The sequence below is a fragment of the Polypterus senegalus genome, chromosome 11 (assembly GCF_016835505.1).
Source record: "Polypterus senegalus isolate Bchr_013 chromosome 11, ASM1683550v1, whole genome shotgun sequence".
NCBI lineage: Eukaryota > Metazoa > Chordata > Cladistia > Polypteriformes > Polypteridae > Polypterus > Polypterus senegalus.
In genome coordinates this window covers 149,994,715-150,018,582 of record NC_053164.1, presented here as the reverse complement: position 1 = coordinate 150,018,582, position 23,868 = coordinate 149,994,715, and the positions used below count along the sequence as shown (strand labels likewise).

The following is a 23,868-nucleotide window of genomic DNA, read 5'->3' as shown; positions in this document are numbered from 1 at the left end:
CACCAGTGCTGGTAACATACATGTCCACAAAAGACAGAAGGGACGTTTGGGGTGTTCAAGCAGAATAGAAAAGCTTGTTCTCATCGGAAAAACTCGTCACTAATTGTGCAGGCAGTGGACTGGTTTCGTTATTGTTGCTAGGAGGGACTAGACTGTGGAAACAATGTGCAGCTGTTGGGAGTGGTCTGGCAGAATTGAATAGTCATTAATTACAGAGAGTAATCAGACAAGGGCCAAGTTCCATGGGAAAAGGTAGAGAGCTCTGGGGGGCACTTTGACTTTCCGGTCAAAGATTTTGGGACTGTAGTTCAAACGAAGATACACACCCTTTGGAAATGATGATTCTGGTGGCTTATTTTGTACTTGTCGTGATTTCGACGTCCAGCCAACGCCAGACTGAAGCTTCCTGGTTAACCCCTGTATGACGAGGGCCACACAACATTTGCTCCAAGATAGATGAAACCGGTCCCAGTTTTCTGACATTTGGCCTTTTTTCTTCAGATGTCTTTTCCCGAATGCGTAGACCCAGATTCTCATTCTCCGGATAATTCTTAAGATGTAAATCTGCTTGATAAAAGCAAAATTGATAATTATAATAACGATGGATGTTGTCTCTAGCTCTGCTTCACTGCATCCCCTTGTACGATTAAAGCGATAATGATCGCTTACTAGTCACAATGGGAATGTGATGCCTTTTAGTTCCGGGAATGAGTATTTTATTTTTCTCATTCATCTATAATAACCATAAGTGGATATATGAAATAGTAATTTGCTTAACCCCTTACATTTTATTTTATACATCACGATCTAGTACAGGCTTGTGCTTGTTATTTCAAAATTAAATTAAAATTAAATGAAGTTTTAAAATGGTAAACAAGCAGCAGCATATTAATACCGACATTGATACTGCAGATCCCGCCCCTTATTAACTGTTAATTTATGGTATAAACTTTTCGTATCTAACAACTGTCTCCAGTTTTCTTACGATTCCTAGTAAGCATTCTTCGTCCATTCTTTTGTTAACATTACAGTGACCAAAACAATAATAATTGTACAGCCCCACGTTCACACACCGTTTTGCTTAAATGTTTTACCTCACAAAATGGCAAGTCGTCCGCCTTACTGCCAACCCCTTTCCGAGAGGCAGCCAATGTTAGCGTGCCTTCCCGCTGATTGGTTATCGATGACCTCATATATGTCGTAAGAAGACACTACCGGAGGAGAAAGACGCCATTTAGAGGAATGACTCCTTTCCGACTTCTGCAAGATACAAATTTGCTTTACTAAACGTAACCTCAGCTTGGGTCCGTAGCTATGAATCCCCAGATCCTCAGGCAACAAAGACGAAAGAACTCGACTGACATTTAAATGAAGCATTGTAGGCGAGGCTGTATTTCACAAGATGGCGCCTTGGCTCCCCGTGGGGCGGAGAGCGCGCTTCCGAGGCTTGCGCGCGCCCCCCATCCCAGTGGCCTCTTCGTGGAGAAGAGGGCGCGGTTATGTTACGTCTTGTCTGCTCGAATGTGAACGGGAAAAGAGGGGGTGCCTCGTCCTGGCGGTTTTTTTTCTTCTGATAGCGCGGAATAGCATTAACTAGTTTGGATGTCTTTCGTTGCAGACACAAGTGATTTTTTTTAAGTTGCCGTGCCTTCTATTCAGAAAAAGTGGAAGATGGCGTGTGCGTTCTGTTTTTGAACGATTTCTTTTTTGGTGAGTCGTTAAAAGTACGTGGACCTTTTTACTTGATCAGTGATCAATTAGTTGGCGTACAACTCTCAACGTCATATGCAGCCAATCGCTTAAACTAGAGCGACCGGAAACCATTGCGAAGCAAATGCGCAAGGATAGCCTTCCAAGTTGTCCGCACACAGCTGTGTACACGTGCGCCTTGCAAAATAATTCCCGTTGCTGGGATATCGGTGTTTAAACGTCATAGCCGAGACACTGCAGTAGCGTGATTGTTAGCGCTGCAGTCTCATAACCTGTGCATTGTGTGTTCAGATTTCAGACCATCTACCGGCGTGGGGACAACCCTCGTGTTCGCGTTTCTTTTAATCTGGGTGATTTGACCTAAGTTTTCTGATTCAAGGGGTTTAGAATGGGTGAATATTGGCATGGCCACGCGGGACGTTATCTCGGGTACTGAGTAATGCGAGTTTTGGATTACTCACTTTTATATACGGGGTGCTGTCGTACGTGACTGTTTGCATCAAGCGTCACAGACTTTGAATAAGCGATTCCAGAGAATGAATTGATGTTTGGGATAATAGGCAATTCTTGGCAAAGGACAGTGGCTTGTTGGAGAGAAAAAGCTGACTACAACTGTATTCAGCTTTGGTATATGTCTTGACTCTGTTTAGGTTTTTGCACATGCATACAGTCTTCCAAACCTTACTGCAGGGAAAAAAGGAGCAAGCAAAAGGATATGAGCATTTTTGACAAGGACAAAATTGTGATGGCTAAGATGAATGGGTTAGAGCATCTCCAAAATAGCTAGTCTTATGGTGTATTCTCACTATGCAATGGTTCGTTGCCTACCAAAAGTAGACCATGGAAGGACAACTACTGAATAGTGTGAAGGTCTGCATGTTTAGATTTGAATAAGGGTGCAGTTTACCTATATCTGTTGAGCATCATGCTTAATGGTGGTTGCTGCTAGAGCCATGGTAGTCCTAAAACAAGCCTATAGAAATGGACTCTCAAATGCATAGAAGGATGGCTGTTATTACTTTTAAATGCACTCTCTCACTCTCATTCATGGGCAAGCATAGGGATCTGTGCGTTGTTGTTGTGTTTTTTTTTTTTTGTTTTTTTGACAAAAGCAAAATTGTGATGGCTAAGACAACTGGGCCAGAGTGTCTTCAAAACCGCACGTCTTGGAGGGTATTCTTAGTATTGAAGTGGTTAGTACTTACCAAAAGTGGTCCAAGGAAGTACAATGGGTGGATTGGAGACCTGGGATGGATGTTTGTCTCTTTGATGCACGTAGGGTGCAAAAGTTAGCCCATGTGGTCCAGTCCTGCAGAAGACAACTGTAGCATAAACTGCTGAAAAACCTAATACAGACCCAGAGAGGAAGTTAACTAAAAAAACTCTGTGTTCTCAGCTTTCTATGTAGCTGCATACCAGCTACAGTGTCCATGATGATCCACTGGTAAAAGTGCCAACAATGGGTATGTGAAGGCCAAAATTGGACCATGGTGCAGAGGAAGAAGGTGGCCTGGTCTGATGAATCATGTTTTCTTTTACATGGCAGCAGAATTTGCTATGGAAAGAAGGCAAGTCAGCTGAAGCAATGTGATGCTCTAAGCATGGTTCTGGTATTTACCACCTGTGTAAAGATTATTGAAGACCGTATTTACCTCTTCATGGCAATGGTATTTCCTGATGGCAGTGGCCTCTTTCAGCAAGATGATGTGTTCTGCCACCCTGCAAAAATGTTCAGGTATAGTTTGAGTTACATGACAAGGGATTCAAGGTGTTGACTTGGCTTCCAAATACCCCAGGTATCAATCTGATTGAGCATCTGTGGGATGTTTTAGAAAAACAGGTCTGATCCATGGAGGCTCCACCTAACAACTTACAGAACTTAAAGGGCTATATACAATACACATATACTGTGTGCAATACAGGTGCATCTCATTAAATTAGAATATCATTGAAAATTTCATTTCAGTAATTCAATTCAATAAGTGAGACTCATAGTATATAGATTCATTACACACAGTAATATTTCAAGTGTTTTATTTCTTTTCATTTTGCTGATTATGGCTTACAGGTAATAAACTCAAAATTCAGTACCTCAGAAAATTAGATACGACCAATTAAATAATATATTTTTAATACAGAAGCATTGGCCTCCTGAAAAGTATGTCCCATGTACACTCTCAGTACTTGGTCGGGGCTCCTTTTGCATGAATTACTGTATCAGTGTGGCATGGCATGAGGGCAATCAGTCTGTGGCACTGCTGAGGTGTTATGGAAGCCCAGGATGCTTTCATAACAGCCTTTAGCTCATCTGCATTGTTGGATCGGGTATCTCATCTTCCTCATGGTCATTAAACCAGGTATTGGTACTTTTGGCTGCTTGTCAGCAGAGGGAAGCATGGAGTACTCTAAAATGTCCTGGTAGACTGCTGTGCTGACTTTGGACTTGATAAAACACAGTGGACCAACATCAGCAGATGACAGGGCTCCCCAAATCATCACTGACTGTGGAAACTTCACATTGGACCTCGGGCAATTTGGATTCTGTGCATCTCCACTTTTCCCTTCAGACTCTGGGACCTTGATTTCCAAATGAAATGCAAAACTTTCTTTCATCTGAAAAGAGGACTTCGGACCACTAAGCAACAGTACAGTCTGTTTTCTCTTTAACCCAGGTAAGTCTCTTCTGACATTGTGGGTCAGGAGTGGCTTGACACAAGGCATGCAACAGTTGTAGCTTGTGGCCCAGATACATCTGTGTGTGGTGGTTCTTGAAGCACCGAATCCAGCTGCAGTCTGCTCCTTGTGAATCTCCCTCAAATTCTTGAATGGGCTGTGCCTCACAATCCTCTCAAAGCTGCATTTATCCCTGTTGCTTGTGCAACTTTCTCTGCCACATTTTTTTCTTCCACTCAATGTTCCATTAATATGCTTGGATATAGCGCTCTGTGAACAACCAGCTTCTTTAGGAATTACCTTTTGTGGCTTACCCTCCTTGTGGAGGTTGTCAATGACTGTCTTCTAGACAACTGTCAAGCCAGTAGTCTTCCCTATGATTGTGTGGCCTACTGAACCAGATTGAGAGATACTTTTAAAGGCTCGGGACACCTTTGCAGGTGTTTTGGATTAATTACCAGAGTGGAGTGTGACACCATGAGTCTACACTGTACACTAATTTTCTGATATACTGAATTTTGGGTTTTCATTATCTATAAGCCACAATCAGTAAAATGAAAAGAAATGCTTGAAAAATATCTCTCTTTGTGTAATTAATCTATATAGTGTTTCATTTTTTGATTTGAATTACTGAAATAACTTTTCGGATGACAATTTATTGAGATGCACTTGTATACCTCTGAACAACTTCAGGGGTCTTGTGGAGTCCATGCCTGGATCGGTCACAGCTTTTTAGGTGGCAGAAGGGAAACCTACACAATATTAGGAAGGGTGTGTGTGTGTGGTTTTTTTTTTTTTTGTTTGTTTGTTTTTATATATAAATGTTGTGGAAGATGGGTGTGAGTGCATGCATTTTATGTATGCATGGTGTTTTAATTGGCTTGAAAAAATTTAGATATGTACTAGAAATGTTTAGTGTCATCTGCATACATGGAAATAAAAATTTGTTTTATTAATCATCCTTTGTCTTTTTATTTGGGAGCAGGAAAGTAGTTCTAAGTTGTAACTGAGTTGGGATTCTTGCATACACCTGTAATGTAGGATTTTAATCAGTAGCATAGTTATCTTGGCATCTAACATCAAATCAGAGTATAGACCTGAAAAGGATCTGAAGTGTATAAATGTCCACTGCTGTGGTAGCTTGAGCTGAGAACACCTCTCTGTTGTGTGAACTGTGCAGAGCCTACCTACTAATTTTAAATAGGTAAAAGATTAAGCAATACTTTATGGACCCTGGCATATCCCATTAGCTTACAGTGCTTATGGTGAAGTGTATAATAAATGTAGCATATTTAGCAAAGACATTACTGAGCACTACTATGAGCAAGTGGTGCTTGGCTATTTCATCTTGGTTTTTTTTTTTTTTGTGTAGTGTTTATCAAACATGACAACTTTTTAAAGCCTTATCAAATCGACAAGTTTCCTGTTAAGAAGGAGTGGTGGTTAATGTAATGGTGTAGTCACTGATAATGACAAAGAAAGCAAAGTCACATGCACATGTCTGAAAATTAGATGTTGTGTGAAAGAAACATTCGAGTATCTTGGCATTGCATTCTTAAACTCAAAGATTAGCCATTCCTGGGCTACTCCTCTTTTGGAATATTCAACTACTATTCAGATTTAGCACTAGAGGCCAACTAGCAATTAGATTACAAGACTGCTGTGAAGCATCTTTGTAAATAATGTACCATACACATTTAAATTTTTGTGCCATGACTGATCAGGTTAACTATTTCAGGCCAATGAGAACTAAATGTTAGATACATTGCTATTAATGGTGCAAGGGATGGGTGATTTATTTTGTTTTTGACTTGGGTGCTATGATGGTAGTGCACAGTTCATATTGGTATATACTGCATTTGAAACTAAACACTGATGTTTACAGCCTACAAAAAGAGGGCAAATTAATTGCTGTCACCTGAAGAATCTTTCCATTATCAAATTCAACATCTTATGTAATTATGTATTAATGAAGTGGCATAAGCAATCATTGTGGTGGTTTAGCATTTTAAGCAAAAATGATAAATTGGGGCCATGTTTTGAAAAAGAAGCAGTGCTGAATAAGGAGTCAGTGCCTTATTCTTAATGCCAAAATGATGACTTTTTCCCTCAACAATAACTGTCTCTCATCAGCAAAATGGAGAGTACCTGTTAGACTGGCACAGTTTTGCACAGCAGTTGTACATTGTAATAAAAAACAGTGATGCATTTTTGGTAATTGCATGTGTTGCCACAATTTTAAGTGAAACTCAAATGTGTTAATGTGTCAAGTAAAAATAGAAAAAACAGATAGTTACACCTGCAGAATCACACGGAAGGTCCCTGAGGAATGGTCAAATAATTGCCACTTAGGTGGTGGGTAGGAAAAAAAAAGGAGCTTTCATTATGGAATAACATAACATGAAGTGGTGAAGTGTTTGACATTAATACATCTATGTTCAGAAACTGAATATAACAGCTATGCTTAATGTGAATTGATTTGTTAGTGTAGTACATGATCCACAGGCAGGGCTTGTAGGCCTACAAGCTGAAAATCTGTCACAGTAAAAACAGAGAACCTGTTCACATATGCTATGGTATTGCTAAATACATTACAAGAGTAATCACACACAAAACTTTGTCCTGCTTGTTTCATTATTTTCCTGTATTTTCAGATAGCAAAAACATCCGAAATTAAACTAGGCTAATGCAGCCTCACACTCATCCTCATTCTTTCCAGTGGTCAACCTTTATTGAAAGTTGGCTTCAGGGCAAGGTATAACAATTCAGAGGAGACCACCTGTGGCTCATTGGCATATACTCCTAACTGGATCAGAGTTTTTCAAATTAGGGAGTTTGCTAAAATAAGCACAGGTGAGCCAGTCACAGAGCTGACCAACAGTAATTCATTACATATATAAACTATATATCTATTCGAAACCATGCTGAACAACCATATGTTAAAATTTTACTCAGGGATAATGCAATAAATCTAAGAATATACAAAATGCAATAGCATAGGTATGTGTAAATATGAGGGCTGTGAAGTCAGAAGTAACTATTTGGTTTCTGGAGTCAGTCTGTAAAACTGTCAAACTGTTTTTTCTTTTAACCTTTTGATAAAAATATAACCTTTTTAATTTAGTAAGATTTGTCTTGTTTATGTTACTTAATGTTTGACTATTCTTCTTTAATGAATAACAAAGTTACAACAGCATTGCTATAGCATTCAAACCCAAATGTAACAGGGTGGCACACTGTTTTGGGATTGTGCTAAAATGTAATATGATGATTTACATGGGCAATGTTGAAATTCCTTGTATTTGTATGTTGTGTGCTTTGAATCAACAATAAATATATTAGGCTAATTAAAAAAGGAGGAGTTGGAGTTAAACTCGGAACTGATGACTTTATGTACCAACTCCAAAGTCCTAGTAAATATTAGTATATTTTTTTTACTGGAGTTGTTTTATATAAATATTAATTTCATCAATTTATTTTCATCTGAAATATGTTTGTCCTGCTGCACTTGATAGCTTGGTGTTTAAGTAAATCACCTTTAAATTGAGTACAGGCGTTTATGAATTCTCAACTATCTTCAAGATTCTTTGCCCAGCCCAGTCTCCTCTGGAACAAACTGGAATAACTCTAAAGCATAGGACTGTCACTGTGTCAGTAATAAGAGTTATGGAAAACTTTCACTTTCTGTCTCCCTTTTCTCACATTTTTCCATTTGCATTACACAGCTATTTCATAGAAGCAGCATTTATTTGTTGAACTCCTCTGTGTTGTCTGTATGCACAATTACAGCTGCACAGGTTGATAAGCCCATTGTAGTATTTACATTACCTAACAGCTTGCTGATCTTCACAAGTTGTGCTGACTTCAAGACAAGGGCAAGGGCAAGGGCAAGGCCTAAAATATATAGATAGGATATTACTGAGAAAGCAGCGATGTGGCACTATATTAATTTTTAGATAACATTTTTGAATATCTTTTGAAAAGTAAAACATTTTAATACCATGACACGTTATGGTGGATATTTTCTGTCTAATAATCAGAGTACGAGAACAAATGGGAATTACAAAGAGCCTGTAGGCAACCAGGGTGGTTGAGTGGCTAAGGCTTTGGACTTCAAACTCTGGAGTTGTGGGTTCAAATCCCACTACTGACGCTGTGTGATAATGAGCAAGTCTCTTGACCTGCCTGTGCTCCAACTGGAAAACCAAAAGAATTATAACTAATTGTATCATTTCTCAATTGGAGAAAGGAGTCAGCCAAATTAGTAAATGTTTCAAAAATGGGTTTTGGCCTGAGGCACTCTGGGTATACTGTACTTCAATTATCAAAACTGTTTCACCTATCTTATGACTAGCTTTCTCCATTTTAAGACTTACAACAAATATGTCTTCCAATTTCAGCATTTGAAAGAAAGGGCACCTTCAGTAACTAATTAGTTGTTTCCACTGTGACAACTACACACTGAAAAAAATCATGCCCAAATCTTCACTGCCCTTTTAAATTTTCTTTTTAGCAATTTTGGGAACACACCATTAAAAATATACATGTTTACAGCTTTGTCTTGTGCTATGAAATTGCTAAGACAGCACATGCTAAAGGGCAGGAGGATAACATTTCACTATTTCCTATTCTGAATTTTGTTGATTTGTGAATAATTGCCTCAAGAGATGAAAAAGAAAATTAATTCACACTGAAAAAAGAAGCAAAAATGACTTAGTGAAATATTTATATTACATGCCAATTAAGAAGCAGAGCTAAACATACAAGACTTGCATTTGGATGAATCTTGTACCAAAATGAAAAGGAAAGATGAACAAGTTAGATACTAGAATGTAACTTACGACAGAAAGAAATTAGGTAAACGAGACAGAGCCTACCATATTAGTCATACATTTAAGAGTAAAAGTGAAAATTGTTGAAGAGGGACACTTTTTAAGGAGACCAAAATGGGAAACTCGACTGTATAAGCATGGTACTGGAATATTACTTTTGCCTACAGTAAATACGAAACAAGTTAGAATGAATGAGCTGCATGAATAAAACTCAAACTGGTGCAAAAGGTGAACAGGAATGATGGACTGACTAGTATGAGATGTGGGAAAAAAACAATCATGCAACATTGCAGCAGACCACTCAGTATTATGATACAGAGTTCCTTTAGAATGAAACAAAGAAGTGAGTAAAAGAAGCTACATACTGGAATAAGCAGCACATCAAAATGCACATTGTATGCAAAAAAGGAGAGTCATATTTATGTAAAAAAAAAAAACTGATATTACTTCTGAGGGCACTGAAATATAAATAATTTTGATGTAGGACACATGCTAAGAGGGTATGTCTGTTTATAATGACATCAAAACAAGCATTGGAGTGTAATGAAATACACAATACTACAAAAAAAAGTAGAAATTAGATGAGTGTTGAACAAAGAAAACTCAAACGAATTAGACGTGCAAATTTAAGATCACTATTTAGTGATGTGGTGCAGCAATTACAGCTGCAGAAAGCATGGCTGAAATTTCTAGTACAAGGCACTCTGCTGCCCTGATTTAACTACAGTTTTTACTCAACATAACAGGATGTCCCAGTCTATCTTACATCTTCATTTTACGAAAGGCTTGAAATCTATATATGGAGCATTATGCCATTTGCAACCAAAGAAATTTGACAGTTTAGCTTAGAAGTATTATTTACAAAGATCTATTACATGACAACTAAACTAGGCTGCTACTTCTATAGAGGAGTGAGAAACTAGATAAAAATGTATATATAGACATTCTTTGTTGGAAAATGACTGACTGACTGCCATTCTTTTGGCATCAGGATAGAACATGGCCCACACCAACACTACTAAGTGTACATTGAGTCAAAATTCATTGTCTACAGCCAAAATTCTAGAAGTTTCATTGTCCATCTTAATGAAAACTAATTTAAAACCCTCATTTATTTCCACACATCCCATTGATGTGCTTCTCAGCTCATTGCATAACACTGACTGGTCTTCTCTTGCTGCAAGTTTAAGGTGTTCTATATCAAATGAATATAGAAAGTCATCTGCACTTATTTTTACTTTTCAAAGACACCAAGGACCCGGGTTCGCTTTCCGGGTCCTCCCTGCGTGGAGTTTGCATGTTCTCCCTGTGTCTGCGTGGGTTTCCTCTGGGTGCTCCGGTTTCCTTCCACAGTCCAAAGACATGCAGGTTAGGTGCACTGCCAATCCTAAATTGTCCCCAATGCGTGCTTGGTGTGTGGGTTTGTTTCCTGCTTTGCGCCCTGTGTTGGCTGGGATTGGCTCCAGCAGACCCCCGTGACCCCGTAGTTAGGATATAGCAGGTTGGACAACGAATGGATGGAAGACACCAAGTATGACCAGCCACAAACCCTTAAATATCCTATTATCCTTAGAAGCCTGGAACTCAGCTACAGGGTTAACTATTTAGAATATGTTAATGGAAGTGCGCCCACTTCCTGGACAACTGTGGCCAGCCAAACTAACTATTCAGGCACATTTGGTATTTAGTGCTGCTTATAATAATCCTCATATCCCACCCACTCTATTAACCTGTGTTAGTTATTAAAACAGCCAAACACTGTTGTAGACATTGCTTTGTAAAACAAACAAGACAGCACGTGGAACTGGCAAATGAGGAGCTGACAACATCTTTCTTTTTTTTATTTTGAGACAAACAATCTGTTATGAGCCACTCTGTATTAGTTTTAAAAGAACTAGACTGGCCTAGACTAGACAGAACAGGAAAGCTGCAGACACCAATGGACAAAGCTTAATCTGTCCACTGAAGGGAACTGGAAAAATTTAGAGAACAAAAAAAAAAAAGTCAATAAGTGTAGAAAAGATTTTAGATATGGGGCTCCTTATGTAACAATAGGTAGCAACAAACTCTGAGACACCATAAAGTTAGGTCTAGTATGTTGTCGAAGTTTAAAGACGTGCAATCAGTAAAGTCAGTCGGTTTTAGGGTAAATAATGTATTTGAGATAGAAAAAAAAATCAGTTAAGTCTGCTGAACTGTAAAGAGACCTCCAAAAAACCTGTGAGCTGATGTAAAACAATAACTACGAAACCGGTACAGGCAGTTAAGTCTAGGTGACTTGTGACAGCAAGGGGCTATTTATTGAGTCTCAAATATAAATAAAGTCAGCAAATTCAATACATTCAGTCATTTCAGTAGATGGTCCAAGGATTCAGCAAACCTGGTTAACTCTGGAGGGGTCTTTTTTTTTTTTAATACACCTCCAAAGTCACAACAGTATTCTGAAGAACAGATGTATATGTGAGACCAGTGAAGTCAGTCCAGTGCAAAGAAATCAGAAGGTCTGCAAAATCAGAAAACTTATTAAGGTCTGTAAACTGGGAGATTTGAGCACAAGTAAACTCAGGCAGTCTAGTCTAACTTCTGTCTCAACAAAGCTCTAGGTCTACAGCTTTCAGAACACAATGATTTGACAAAGCCTTTTAGTTATCACGATACGCATGATTTCACAGTGATGTCATTGCGCTGCTGCGTCTAAATCTATGCTTTTAGCAGCTGGCATCCCCAGGGCAGTGTCTCTTTGCTATATCCTCTCCACTTCTGCTTTCCAGGGTTACGGTACACCTTCACCTGGGAATGCTGGGTAGGAAGATGGAAAGGAGCCCTATGATGCAAGCAGAAAAATGATTAGACAAGGCATACCTCCTCACCAATCCTTTGTGTTTTAGAACATCAACTTACCTTTTATGCCATTATGCGGCTCCATTATCTGCGAAGGAGAGAGAAAAAGTGAGTGAAGACAAACAAGTGGAAACTGACCACTTGACCATGACCTCTTTGCATACAAACAGAGAGAATGAGAAATAGTTTGCTGAGACGCACCCTTGGATTCAGCCAGCAGGTCTTCTGAAAAAAGTCCATCCTGACGGTTCCCAAGAACAAAGGCAAGAGATGAGAGGATAAGAGCATCCAGAATTCCCATGATGGCTAGGATGTAGGCCCATCGCATTGAGCAAGCTCCCAGCGAATATTTATCCGTCCTATCTCCACACATGCGTTTCACTTCATCAGAGTCCCAGCCATCTGGAAAGATGAGACATCCCAGCACCAGGCAGGCAGCTGACAGGGAAACAGAATGATAAGCAAAGGCATATGTTTTAGAACCTTTTGCTTTGACAACAGATGGTTCAAGAGTCTATCCACCCTAAAGACCTTTTACAATTGCTTCCTACTCCAAAGGAACAAAAAGAGCTCTAAAAAGGCAAAACACTATTTAACAGGTACCAAAACTTTATTTTTGAAGTGCTACAGAAGCTGACAGGTTTTATCCCAGCAGAGATTGTCATCAAATTGTAGATTATGGCTCCCAATTAAAATCCTTTAATGAGACTTCTTGTTTCTCTACTCTGAACTCGGTATTTGGGTTTAAAAATTGAATGCAAAAAACCTGTTTTCCTTGTTTAATCAAAATATATTTACAAGTTTAATTTGAGTCCACAGATTTAAATAATAAGGTTTCAACTGTTATTTAAGATGCCCATCCATTGTATGCTTAATTTCCATACATCCTTACAAAGCAGTCAGTTTTCAGATTTACAGACATATATGATGCAACACCTTCTTAATATGAATCATTTTTCTAAGACAATATCATTGTAATTTAACCAGCCACACTTAATCAAGGTGAATACTTAACTCCATATGGGACTATTCGCACAATTAGAACATATTTATCCACCCACTGACTAAGGATGATTTCAACCTGAATCATCCATCAATCAACCAGTAGTCAACCAGTGGTGTCCACTTGAAATTGTAACACAAAATTGAAAAATTAACTACATGTAGTGTATTTTTTAATCTGATGTGGTTAGTACATGAATGTATTCATATTTATCACATAAATATTGTATATGATGTAAATTTACCAAAATACATCCAAAATGCAATATCAGGCAGATCTATCATGGTAATAATATAATTAAGGCATGAAATGTAATCACCGTTTCCTGTTAAACAGAGTTTATCTGTTGTGATACTGCATTTGACATTTTTCACTTTAAAAGCTTGGAGCTCAGCTTTGAAGTGAACATAAAATTCACAGATGCCCTTCTCTCAAAATCCTATATGTACCAGCAAGTGGTTTACCTGTTTTTGGTATTAGCTTTCAAAACTCTGAACTTGAAAAGCAAGAAGCTGAACACTTGGTACTCACCCAAAATCTAATCATGTCTTAAGTCTAACAGGTGCAATTAGTTCACTAAATATTGTAAGAACTGGTCCATTCCCTTGAGATACAGAGACTGCAAAATATTTCTACATAAACGAAAAACTCATACAAAGACACAAAAGATACTCGAAACATATTCTAGTGATATCAAACTTTGTTTAATGAAAACAATATTTCCTCCATAAAAGAAACACAGAGAATGTAACAATAAATAAATCACTAAACAGTTACTAGCTAGCAGAAAGACCCTGAAAGTGAGAGGAACACACACCATACACACCCTTTATGCCACAAAACTGTACTGCCTGACTGCAGGAAGTGTGAATGACTTAGTATTAAAAAAGTTGTGATTTCTTGTTAACACTTAAGACCTAATGGGTTATTTGATAAAGAGTGTAACTTAAAAGAAATCCACTACACTGCAGTTCTAGAGGAGCTGCTTAGTGTGAGTGAGTGTTGAGTATATTAGTAAGGACCTGAAGAATTTGGTGCTGGCAGCCTCAAGACATGAAACCAATACCACACCTACAGGGAGATGGGGCTAAACTTAAGAAAAAATGGGTGGGAAAGCTTCAAGACAAAATATGGAGAATGAGAGGAATAATTTGATGCATGTGTCTTTATTTAAAGGATGAAACTGAGGCTCATCAGAATACTTAGTGGGATTTGTTAAACAGAAACTGGAGTGATTATAACCAGCCACTTAGATACAGTAGGACGTATTAAAGGGTCAAACCACATTTCAGTGACTTTCTGTAAGATGTCTGTGAATGTGTGAGAATTGTGGATTCCCAGTTTCCTTTTAACCTAAAAGTACATCTACTTTATTTCCAAAACAGAACCTTCAATCATGAAGAAATACAAAACAATAGGAAGCTATGCTCAGTTATACAGTCATGTGAAAACATTAGGACACCCTTTGAAAGCATGTGGTTTTTTGTAACATTTTTAATAAATGGTTATTTCATCTCCGTTTCAACAATACAGAGAGATTAAAGTAATCCAACTAAACAAAGAAAACTGAAGAAAAGTCTTTTCAAGATCTTCTGTAAATGTCATTCTACAAAAATGCCTATTCTAACTGAGGAAAAAGATAGGACACCCTCACATGTATTCCCTCTTAAATTGGCTCAGATCTCACACAGGTATATCACACCAGGTGCACATAATTAGTAGATCGTTACTCTGCATGTTGAATGAGGCTTGCCCTATTTAAACCTCAGACATTTAGTTTGGTGTGCTCCTGACTGTTGAAGTGAGAGTGAGCACCATGGTGAGAACAAAAGAGCTGTCAGAGGACTTCAGAAAAAAGATTGTAGCAGCCTATGAGTCTGGGAAGGGATTTAAAAAGATCTCAAAAGATTTTGAAATCAGCCATTCCACTGTCCGGAAGATAGTCTACAAGTGGAGGGCTTTCAAAACAACTGCCAACATGCCCAGGACTGGTCGCCCCAGCAAGTTCACCCCAAGAGCAGACCGCAAGATGCTAAAAGAGGTCTCCAAAAACCCTAAAGTGTCATCTCGAGAACTACAGCAGGCTCTGGCTACTGTTGATGTAGAAGTACATGCCTCTACAATCAGAAAGAGACTGTACAAGTTTAACTTGCATGGGAGGTGTGCAAGGAGGAAACCTTTGCTTTCCAAGAGAAACATCGAGGCCAGACTGACATTTGCCAGAGATAAAGTTGACAAAGACCAGGACTTCTGGAATAATGTTCTTTGGACAGATGAGTCCAAAATTGAATTATTTGGACACAACAGCAGAGGACATGTTTGGCGTAAACCAAACACAGCATTCCAAGAAAAGAACCTCATACCAACTGTGAAGCATGGAGGTGGAAGTGTCATGGTTTGGGGCTGCTTTGCTGCAGCAGGACCTGGTCAGCTCACCATCATAGAATCCACGATGAATTCTACTGTGTATCAGAAGGTGCTTGAAGAACATGTGAGACCATCAGTTAGAAAATTAAAGCTGAAGCGGAACTGGACCATGCAACATGACAATGACCCAAAACATACTAGTAAATCAACCAAAGATTGGCTGAAAAAGAAGAAATGGAGAGTCCTGGAATGGCCAAGTCAAAGTCCAGATTTGAATCCCATTGAGATGCTGTGGGGTGACTTGAAAAGGGCTGTACGTGCAAGAAACCCTCAAACATCTCACAGCTGAAAAAGTTCTGCATTGAGGAGTGGGGTAAAATTTCCTCAGACCGATGTCGAAGACTGGTAGATGGCTACAAGAACCGTCTCACTGCAGTTATTTCAGCCAAAGGAGGTAACACTCGCTATTAGGGGCAAGGGTGTCCTATCTTTTTCCTCAGTTAGAATAGGCATTTTTGTAGAATGACATTTACAGAAGATCTTGAAAAGACTTTTCCTCAGTTTTCTTTGTTTAGTTGGATTACTTTAATCTCTCTGTATTGTTGAAACGGAGATGAAATAACCATTTATTAAAAATGTTACAAAAAACCACATGCTTTCAAAGGGTGTCCTAATGTTTTCACATGACTGTATTAGAAAGAAAGGCATGCTCTGTTTTTTGAAGTACATTGAAGGAGAGACCTACACACTTCATACCCCACTTTGTGAATCATTCATTCATTATGAATGGATGAATAGTAATTTTCTCAAACTAAATAAAGAGAAAACTGAAATCTTAGTAATTGGCAATAATGGATTCAATTAGGTTATCAGAAATAAACTTGATGCACTAGGATTAAAAGTTAAGATGCAAGTAAAAAACTTAGGGGTAACCGTTGACTGTAATCTGAATTTTAAATCGCATATTCATCAGACCACTAGGACAGCATTTTTTCACTTAAGAAACATATCAAAAGTTAGACCTCTTATATCATTGAAAGATGCTGAGAAATTAATTCACGCTTTTGTTTTCAGTCGACTAGATTACTGTAACGCACTCCTCTCAGGACTACCCAAAAAAGACATAAATCACTTGCAACGAGTGCAGAATGCAGCTGCTAGAATCCTAACTGGGAAAAGAAAATCCGAACACATTTCTCCAGTTTTGATGTCACTACACTGGTTGCCTGTGTCATTCAGGATTGACTTTAAAATACTGCTTATGGTTTATAAAGCCTTAAATAATCACGCTCCATCTTATATATCGGAATGCCGGACACATTATATTCCAAATCGTAACCTTAGATCTTCAAATGAGTGTCTCCTTATAATTCCAAAAGCTAAACTTAAAAGAAGTGGTGAGGTGGCCTTCTGCTGTTATGCACCTAAAATCTGGAATAGCCTGCCAATAGGAATTCGCCAGGCAAATACAGTAGAGCACTTTAAAACACTGCTGAAAACACATTACTTTAACATGGCCTTCTCATCACTTCACTTTAACTTAATACTGATACTCTGTATGTTGAATTCATCACAATAACTATTCATAGTGGCTCTAAAATCCGTACTGACCCCAACTCTCTCTTCTGTTTCTTTTTCCGGTTTCTTTGTGGTGGCGGCCGCCACCACCACCTACTCAAAGCATCATGATGCACCAACATTGATGGACTGAAAGCCAGAAGTCTACGTGACCATCATCATCAGGTCCTTCCATGAAAACCCTAAATACAAAGAGGACTGTTTGATTTATGTTAGGTAGAATGCCCAGAGGGGACTGGGCGGTCTCGTGGTCTGGAACCCCTACAGATTTTATTTTTTTTCTCCAACTCTTGGAGTTTTTTTTTTGTTTTTTTCTGTCCACCTGGCCATCGGACCTTACTTATTCTATGTTAATTAATGTTGACTTATGTTTATTTTTTATTGTGTCTTCTATTTTTCTATTCTTCATTTTGTAAAGCACTTTGAGCTACATTTTTTGTATGAATATGTGCTATATAAATAAATGTTGATTGATTGATTATAAAAGCCCATTTATTTCAGCACAGGTTTGTATGGGGGCTGAGGCCTTGCCAGGGAACACTGGGCAAACAGGCAGGACCTATCAGTCGATGGAGCACACTTATACACACACACACACCAGAAATATTACAGTTGCCATTTAACCTGACCTGCATGTCTTTGGCATATGAGATTAAGCAAGAGAATCCTGGAAACAACACAGAGATAAAAGGAGAACATGCATTTGAATCGTGTAACCCTTAGCTTGTGAGGCTAAAGCATTAATCACTTCATATTCCATTCAGGTCTTCCCTAATATTCAGCTATTGTAAGTATAGTGATGTTGAAAATTAGTTTACAGAACATAAACCAAAATCTGCAAGCAACCAGTGGCCACCAATATAGAACTAAGGTGACACAGTTGGACAGTAAAGTAAAACAGCTGCAAATAACATATGAAGAAGACTGGGTATAGTGAAAAAAAGTGACAGGGCATGGCCAAGCAATTGTCCAAGGTTAAAGGTACTGTTTGTTATCTGCAAGGAAGCTGTGAGTATTAGAGGACCTGCAAGCATTTGGAATGACCTGTGTTTGTTTATGTCAGGAACAAGGAGGGGTTAAAACCCACAGCATTTGGCAGCAAAGGCTTATAGTACTAAGCAGAGTGAAATTCTTACTTCCCAGTGGTAATAAACTTTCAACATAATGCTATGCGAGTTTCATTAAAATAAAACAGCAGACTTTGTGTCAATATGCAGATAGAGAAACTACAAATGTCACTTTTGAAAAACAGGCTACGTTTACACCATTAAAAGTGCAGCTTTATTGCTTCAGAATGTGACCAAGTAAATATTAAGTGGAAAAAAATCAGGCCAAAGCAAAACCAGGTTGGGTATAATATATATATTCATCCTTTGATCATATGTTTGCCAATAGAACTAAAATGTCATTCACTGTTGTTGCTGCTATGGAATGTAAAGAAAACAGTGCCCAACCTTGTACCTGTGCATGCAAGAACCTATAAAAAAGTAAGCAAAATTATTACTGATGCTGCTTTCAAAATAGGCTTTCACTCTTTTCAATTCTGTACTGTAAATTGGGGATATGAAAATGGAGAGATTTATAAAGAGATGGGGAACACTGAGAAATGTGCACACTACATGGCCTAATCTGGGCCTGAGTGTTGCAATATTCAATATATGTTGAAGTTCAACAAAGCAAGACATCAGCATATCTACACACTGGACCCCAATGAATTTTCAATGCCTCACTGCAAAACAGTAATGTTTTTGACATTGTAGTAATTGGATAATCAAATCAGCTGTGTCAGTTCTGAAAAATTATTTAATACACTGAAGAATCAATAGAGAATTTTTTTTATAAAATTTGAAAATAGTTTATGCACTCTCAAAGCGCTGTAAAGGTAAATGCTGGTAGTTAAAAATGCTATGCATCAATTTGCCATCTAACTACATTTGTATTAAATAGAACACAACATCATTATGCATTTAAACCTTGAAGTCCTTATATTTTAACACAAAGTTGGCTTGTAATTGTGGTGTCTGGGAATACAACCACTAAGCTTGAACCAAGTACCATACTACGTTCATGTTGTTGGACGGTTATATTACGTCAGTATATCTCAGTAGGTGGCTATAAACACCACTTAGGATGAAAAAAACAAAATCTGACCTGAAACGTGCAAGCTATAACGCGCGCTCGTTGTGTATTTACCTGATGTTAGCTGCAACCAGCCGCAGGTCTTGTACACGGTGGCTGTGCTACAGAAAAAGAAGAGTGAAAAACAGCCAATGCAGCCGATGACCAATACCATGGACATGCCAATAAAGAAAGAGGCGGCCTTGAACGCTCCTGACGGGATCGATGAGAAGTCCGTGAAGCTCCCTTGACAAATCAACTCCCGGGACAAGCCATTTCCAATGCAGTAATGAAAGAGACCGAAGTACCCTGCCTGTGGCGTATCCACGCCGTCTCCAATCCAGTATGGCTGGATAAAGCACACCACGTTGACGATGGCAAACAGGATGGTGAAAATGGCCCACAGGACACCAATGGCTCGTGAGTTTCTTATATAGTTGGTCTGGTAGATCTTGGCAGCCTCTTGGGCAGCCAGGATGGCTGCGGGGGTCCCAGGAACCAATGCGGGCATTATGGAGCTCACTGGGTGCCTGAGCTCATTCTGGTTGTCGGTGGTAAATCCATGGGTCTCATCAGGGCCCCAGTGGTACCAGAGGAACGGGAGGCACTGGGCCAGGGACGCCTTCGCTCTCGAATCGGCGCTTCAGAGCCTTTTCTGTCCATCACTCGATACAGCCGCACATCCTGTCCTTGCGGCGGGCAGGGCTCACCGCACTGCGTACGACAGCCAACAGAACAGGTCGTTTGCGGCTGCCGCTACCAGAACTGGTTCCGAGGCTTTGCCACCTACTCGCACCGCTCCGCGGCGAAGGCCACTCCTGCTCCACTGCGCACTGCGAGAAAGGTGGACAAGGCTCCACCGGCCAACCAAACCAAAGCCGCCGTCATGAAGAAGAGAACCCGAACGGAACGCAACGAAGGGCCTCACTATGGTGTCAGTGGTAAGGAGTGATTGAAGGCGGAGCCAAGCAGCGAGCCACAATCACGCAGGCACGCGCCACACACGCGCAAGGACGCTCCTCTGTCCAGACGCGAGCACTAAGTGCTGCCGGCGGGTAAGGGTTTTTTTTGCCTGGGCAACAGAGTTTATCGGTAGAAGTGCTTGGACCCGCGCATACATATTAAGAAAACCCGCTGCACATGACGTATATGTGCAAAGTGTACCAACTGTCACTCAAAAAAACAACTACCAACTGCAGGTACCTTATTCGCTGCCCACGTCTACCCGAAAACGTGACGTCCTAGTATAGGTACATTCATACTAAACTGAATTAATTTTGTATGCGTGTAGCTGTTCTCTTTTAATGAATGTATGTACCGAATACGCCTTCCTTCTCTGCCGCATGGACCTTATGCACCACGTAAAATAAGTGCAACCTACCCACAGGTGACACCCGATGAATTGCACTGTAAGCCTATGCAAACCTTTTAAGGCGTAGTATTGATTATCCGTAACATTTAGATAATGGTATCATATTTGTGGCTTTACCCATCCCCCCGATCTATTGTGCCAAGCCCCTGATCATTTTTCAGGAATGTATAAGAATAATGTCGTTTAGCCCCCGATATTTTTTATTTATCCAATTTGATTGAACCCCTGATCACAGCGAGAAACATTAAGGGGAACCCCAAACTCTTCGAATTAACCAATAGTGGACAGATGATCACGCAGCTTCAAGGGTGACCCACCCCACTCCATTTCGATTTTTTTATCCGAGTAATCCGAGTCAGACTGCGCGAAATAATCACAGTGGGGAGTGTGCCTCTGATCTCTGAAAATCCTACCGACCCGCCTGTTTGCATTTATAGCTTGGTGTGTGATCGTTGTGATTGTTTTTTGTGGAAAATACCAACCTGACCCTTTATTGGAATGGGCAGGTTTGTAAATAAACATATACACATTCTTTGGCAAATCACGGTATCATTTTGTTAGTATTTTATTTCTTGTATGATTTGTAAACTTGTTTTGTGTAATTGTTGTATTATGTCACAATTTAAAAACACGTCTAAAATACGCCAGTTCAACTCGGGTAGAATGTAATACTCTAAATAATTTGAACTGTTCACGCCATAAATAAAACGGGCTTTTTGAGTGTGTTCTAGTAAGACAACTAAGATAGTCACTGTTAAAATTTAACTGAAGATACAAGATGTTTATATCATCAAATCGAGTTTATTTTTACATAGTTATGCACAGTGCAATATGTTGCGAAAAGCTTTTTTGCTGAACTCCAAGAATGTGCATTAGTGGAATCTCTAAAGACAATAAATAGTAAATGCTCAACTCAATAAATGTCAATAAATATGAATATGTACATTCACAGCATTATATGAATATTTAAAAGATATATAATAAAGAAGGGCGGCACAGTGACGGAGTGGGTAGCGCTGCTGCCTCACATTTAGGAGACCCAGGTTCGCTTCCCAGGTCCTCCCTGCGTGGAGTTTGCATGTTCTCCCCGTGTCTGCATGAGTTTCCTCCCACAGTCCAAAGACATGCAGGTTAGGTGCATTGCCGATTCTAAATTGTCCCTAGTGTGTGCTTGGTGTGTGTGTGTGTGCACCCTGCGGTGGGCTGACGCCCTGCCCAGGGTTTGTTTCCTGCCTTGCACCCTGTGTTGGCTGGGATTGGTTCCAGCAGACAAACCCCCAATGACTCTGTAGTTAGGATATAACGGGTTGGATAATGGATGGATGGATAATAAAGAAGTTAATACATACTGACTTTAAGTCTTCTCATTAGGTTATGCTTCTTGTTTTTCAGTCCTGGATAGAGGCCAGTGCCATCGTTGGTGGGATGATTTGCTTTAGCGGCTTAAGCCCATGATCTCTGGCGCCCAACCCCTGATGATTTTGAGATGCCTAAAGGCCACTGTTTGCTCTGACAGACATGACTTGCGTGAAACTCCAAGGCAGATGTCCCCGGCCAAACGCTTTTAGAATTTATATGAGTATTAGACAACAGTCGCTGGTTAAGGCACCTATCTGCAAATCCTACCAACTTGCCTGATACAAACCTTCCATTTTTGTTTTTGATTCCATCCCTGCCAGCTTTTAACTATTTTCGGAGCAAATTTCATTTCTGTTTATTGGCAATCTAACTCTTCTTGGAATTAAGATCACACAGTGAAATCAAATGTTCAGTTTTACCATTAGTAAAACTCTCCCTCCTCATTCAAGCATAATGCCACTCTCAAAGACAGATAAAGGCAGAAGCAGAGATGAAACATGGCTATGGGTGACACAGAACTGACATTGGTTTGACAACCACTTTTGTAAATCAATAAAAAAAATGGGTGTTTATTACTGAGAAGAGTTAACAAATCACTGTAGTGATAATGTATTTATTATACTTTCAATTTTGAAAAGATAAAGGCCATAGTTTGGTTGAAATAATAAACTGGCTAGATTCCTGTCCATACAAAAAAATCCTGAAATGTTCGAGTTAATTTCAATGGAATTTACAATAACTTTTGATAATATAGCTATATTATATTCAATAAAATGCATTTTCATGTATCACCCTTCCCATTGACAAGCTCAGAGTTCTATACACATTAAGTATATACTAGGGCTGCATAATGTGCTCAAAAATCATATAGCAATTATTTTGAAGCAAATTGAATTTGCAGTTTGAACTCTGGTATGATAATCCTTTAAGTTAACATCTTATGTTACTGGCTAGTTATCATGACCTAATGGCATTATCATACAGTATATCATACTGAAAAGTTTTTTTTAAATATAATATTGTCAACTCAATAATAATAATAATAAAAAACTTAATTATTTTTATAAAAGTGAGGCTTCTGACTGGTCAGTCTTAACATAAGACCCACACTTGTATAGACCATGTTTAATACACTGCACACAAAGCAAAAAATCCTCCTTTTGTAACTAACGTGCTGTGAATGTAGGCACCATGTAGTGTTTTACACATTCCCACTTTAAATGAGTAAGTTTACCTTAATGTTGTTTTCTGGGGTAACGGTCACAGTTCACATTCACATTCCAGAAATCAGCATGTAGCAAAACGTTTTGTTTACATTGAAAGCACCAAAATTATCTTGAGGTTTCTCCCTGTAAAAATAAGAATATATTTTTATATAGAAATTTTCTTTTCCTAAATTGACATCTGCAAATTTTGGTGTCTCTTTTAGTTTTCTTTATATGAACGAAAAGTTAATTGAAAGTTAATTAAGCAAAAATGCAGGTATTATACATTCAGTCCCCTAATGTCTGTATGTTATTGCTGAATGGTCTCCCACAATGGAACAAACATTTCTGTGACTGAAAGCAGACCATCAAGACAGCATCTTTACTGTCCTGTCCTAACTTCTATTCTTCCTTTATTCCCTAAACCAGATGTGACTGACATCATCTTAGTTGCCTTACTGTTCCAGGCCATCAACGGAGAAGAACATCCAGTAAAGTATCTTAGCTAGAAACCTCTTAACTAGAAGACAGAGCATGCTATAGTGAAGTGAGAAGGCTTCATTGTAAAGTTGGCCTTATGTTAGTTAATACTTTGTTCATAATTCACCCTTGTGATTTGCAATGATCTGCTGGTCTGGATCATAGCTCAGAAGGTAGTGAATTCCCGAGTCACAAGATGGTTCCTAAATATTTGTATGTTTATGTAGTGAAAAATGCTTGAAAAAGTGAGAGATATGGTTCTTTAATCCCCAAACAAATAAGTTCAAAGTGAAACACTGGAAAAAGACTCTCTAAATGACGATGCTGTCT

The 23,868-nt window shown here is 39.0% G+C and overlaps 2 protein-coding genes across 2 annotated transcripts in view; both read right to left on the bottom strand.

Annotated features, from left to right (window-relative positions):
- Window positions 1–1,419, bottom strand: part of kmt2e (lysine (K)-specific methyltransferase 2E) — a 70,673-nt gene extending 69,254 nt beyond the window's left edge. The window contains exons 1-2 of the mRNA XM_039769868.1: window positions 1,095–1,419; window positions 327–564 (exon numbers count right to left, since the gene is read on the bottom strand). The gene's annotated coding sequence lies outside the window, so the exon portion shown is untranslated. The remainder of the gene's footprint in view (window positions 1–326; window positions 565–1,094) is intronic.
- Window positions 1,420–11,035: 9,616 nt separating this feature from the next.
- Window positions 11,036–20,230, bottom strand: lhfpl3 (LHFPL tetraspan subfamily member 3). Its single transcript, XM_039769866.1, has 4 exons — window positions 19,198–20,230; window positions 12,258–12,494; window positions 12,117–12,144; window positions 11,036–12,039 (listed from the first exon to the last, which is right to left on the bottom strand). The coding sequence occupies exons 1-3, from the start codon at window positions 19,631–19,633 to the stop codon at window positions 12,128–12,130; spliced, it is 690 nt and encodes a 229-aa protein (XP_039625800.1). The 5' UTR covers window positions 19,634–20,230; the 3' UTR covers window positions 11,036–12,039; window positions 12,117–12,127.
- Window positions 20,231–23,868: the final 3,638 nt, after the last annotated feature.

Excerpts from the sequence above, each read along its gene's own strand:
- lhfpl3 (XM_039769866.1), bottom strand. The coding sequence starts at position 19,633 with ATGCCCGCATTGGTTCCTGGGACCCCCGCAGCCATCCTGGCTGCCCAA. Across the intron at positions 12,495-19,197 it reads CTGGTTGCAGCTAACATCAG|CTGCCTGCCTGGTGCTGGGA; the intron begins GTAAATACACAA and ends TTTCCCTGTCAG.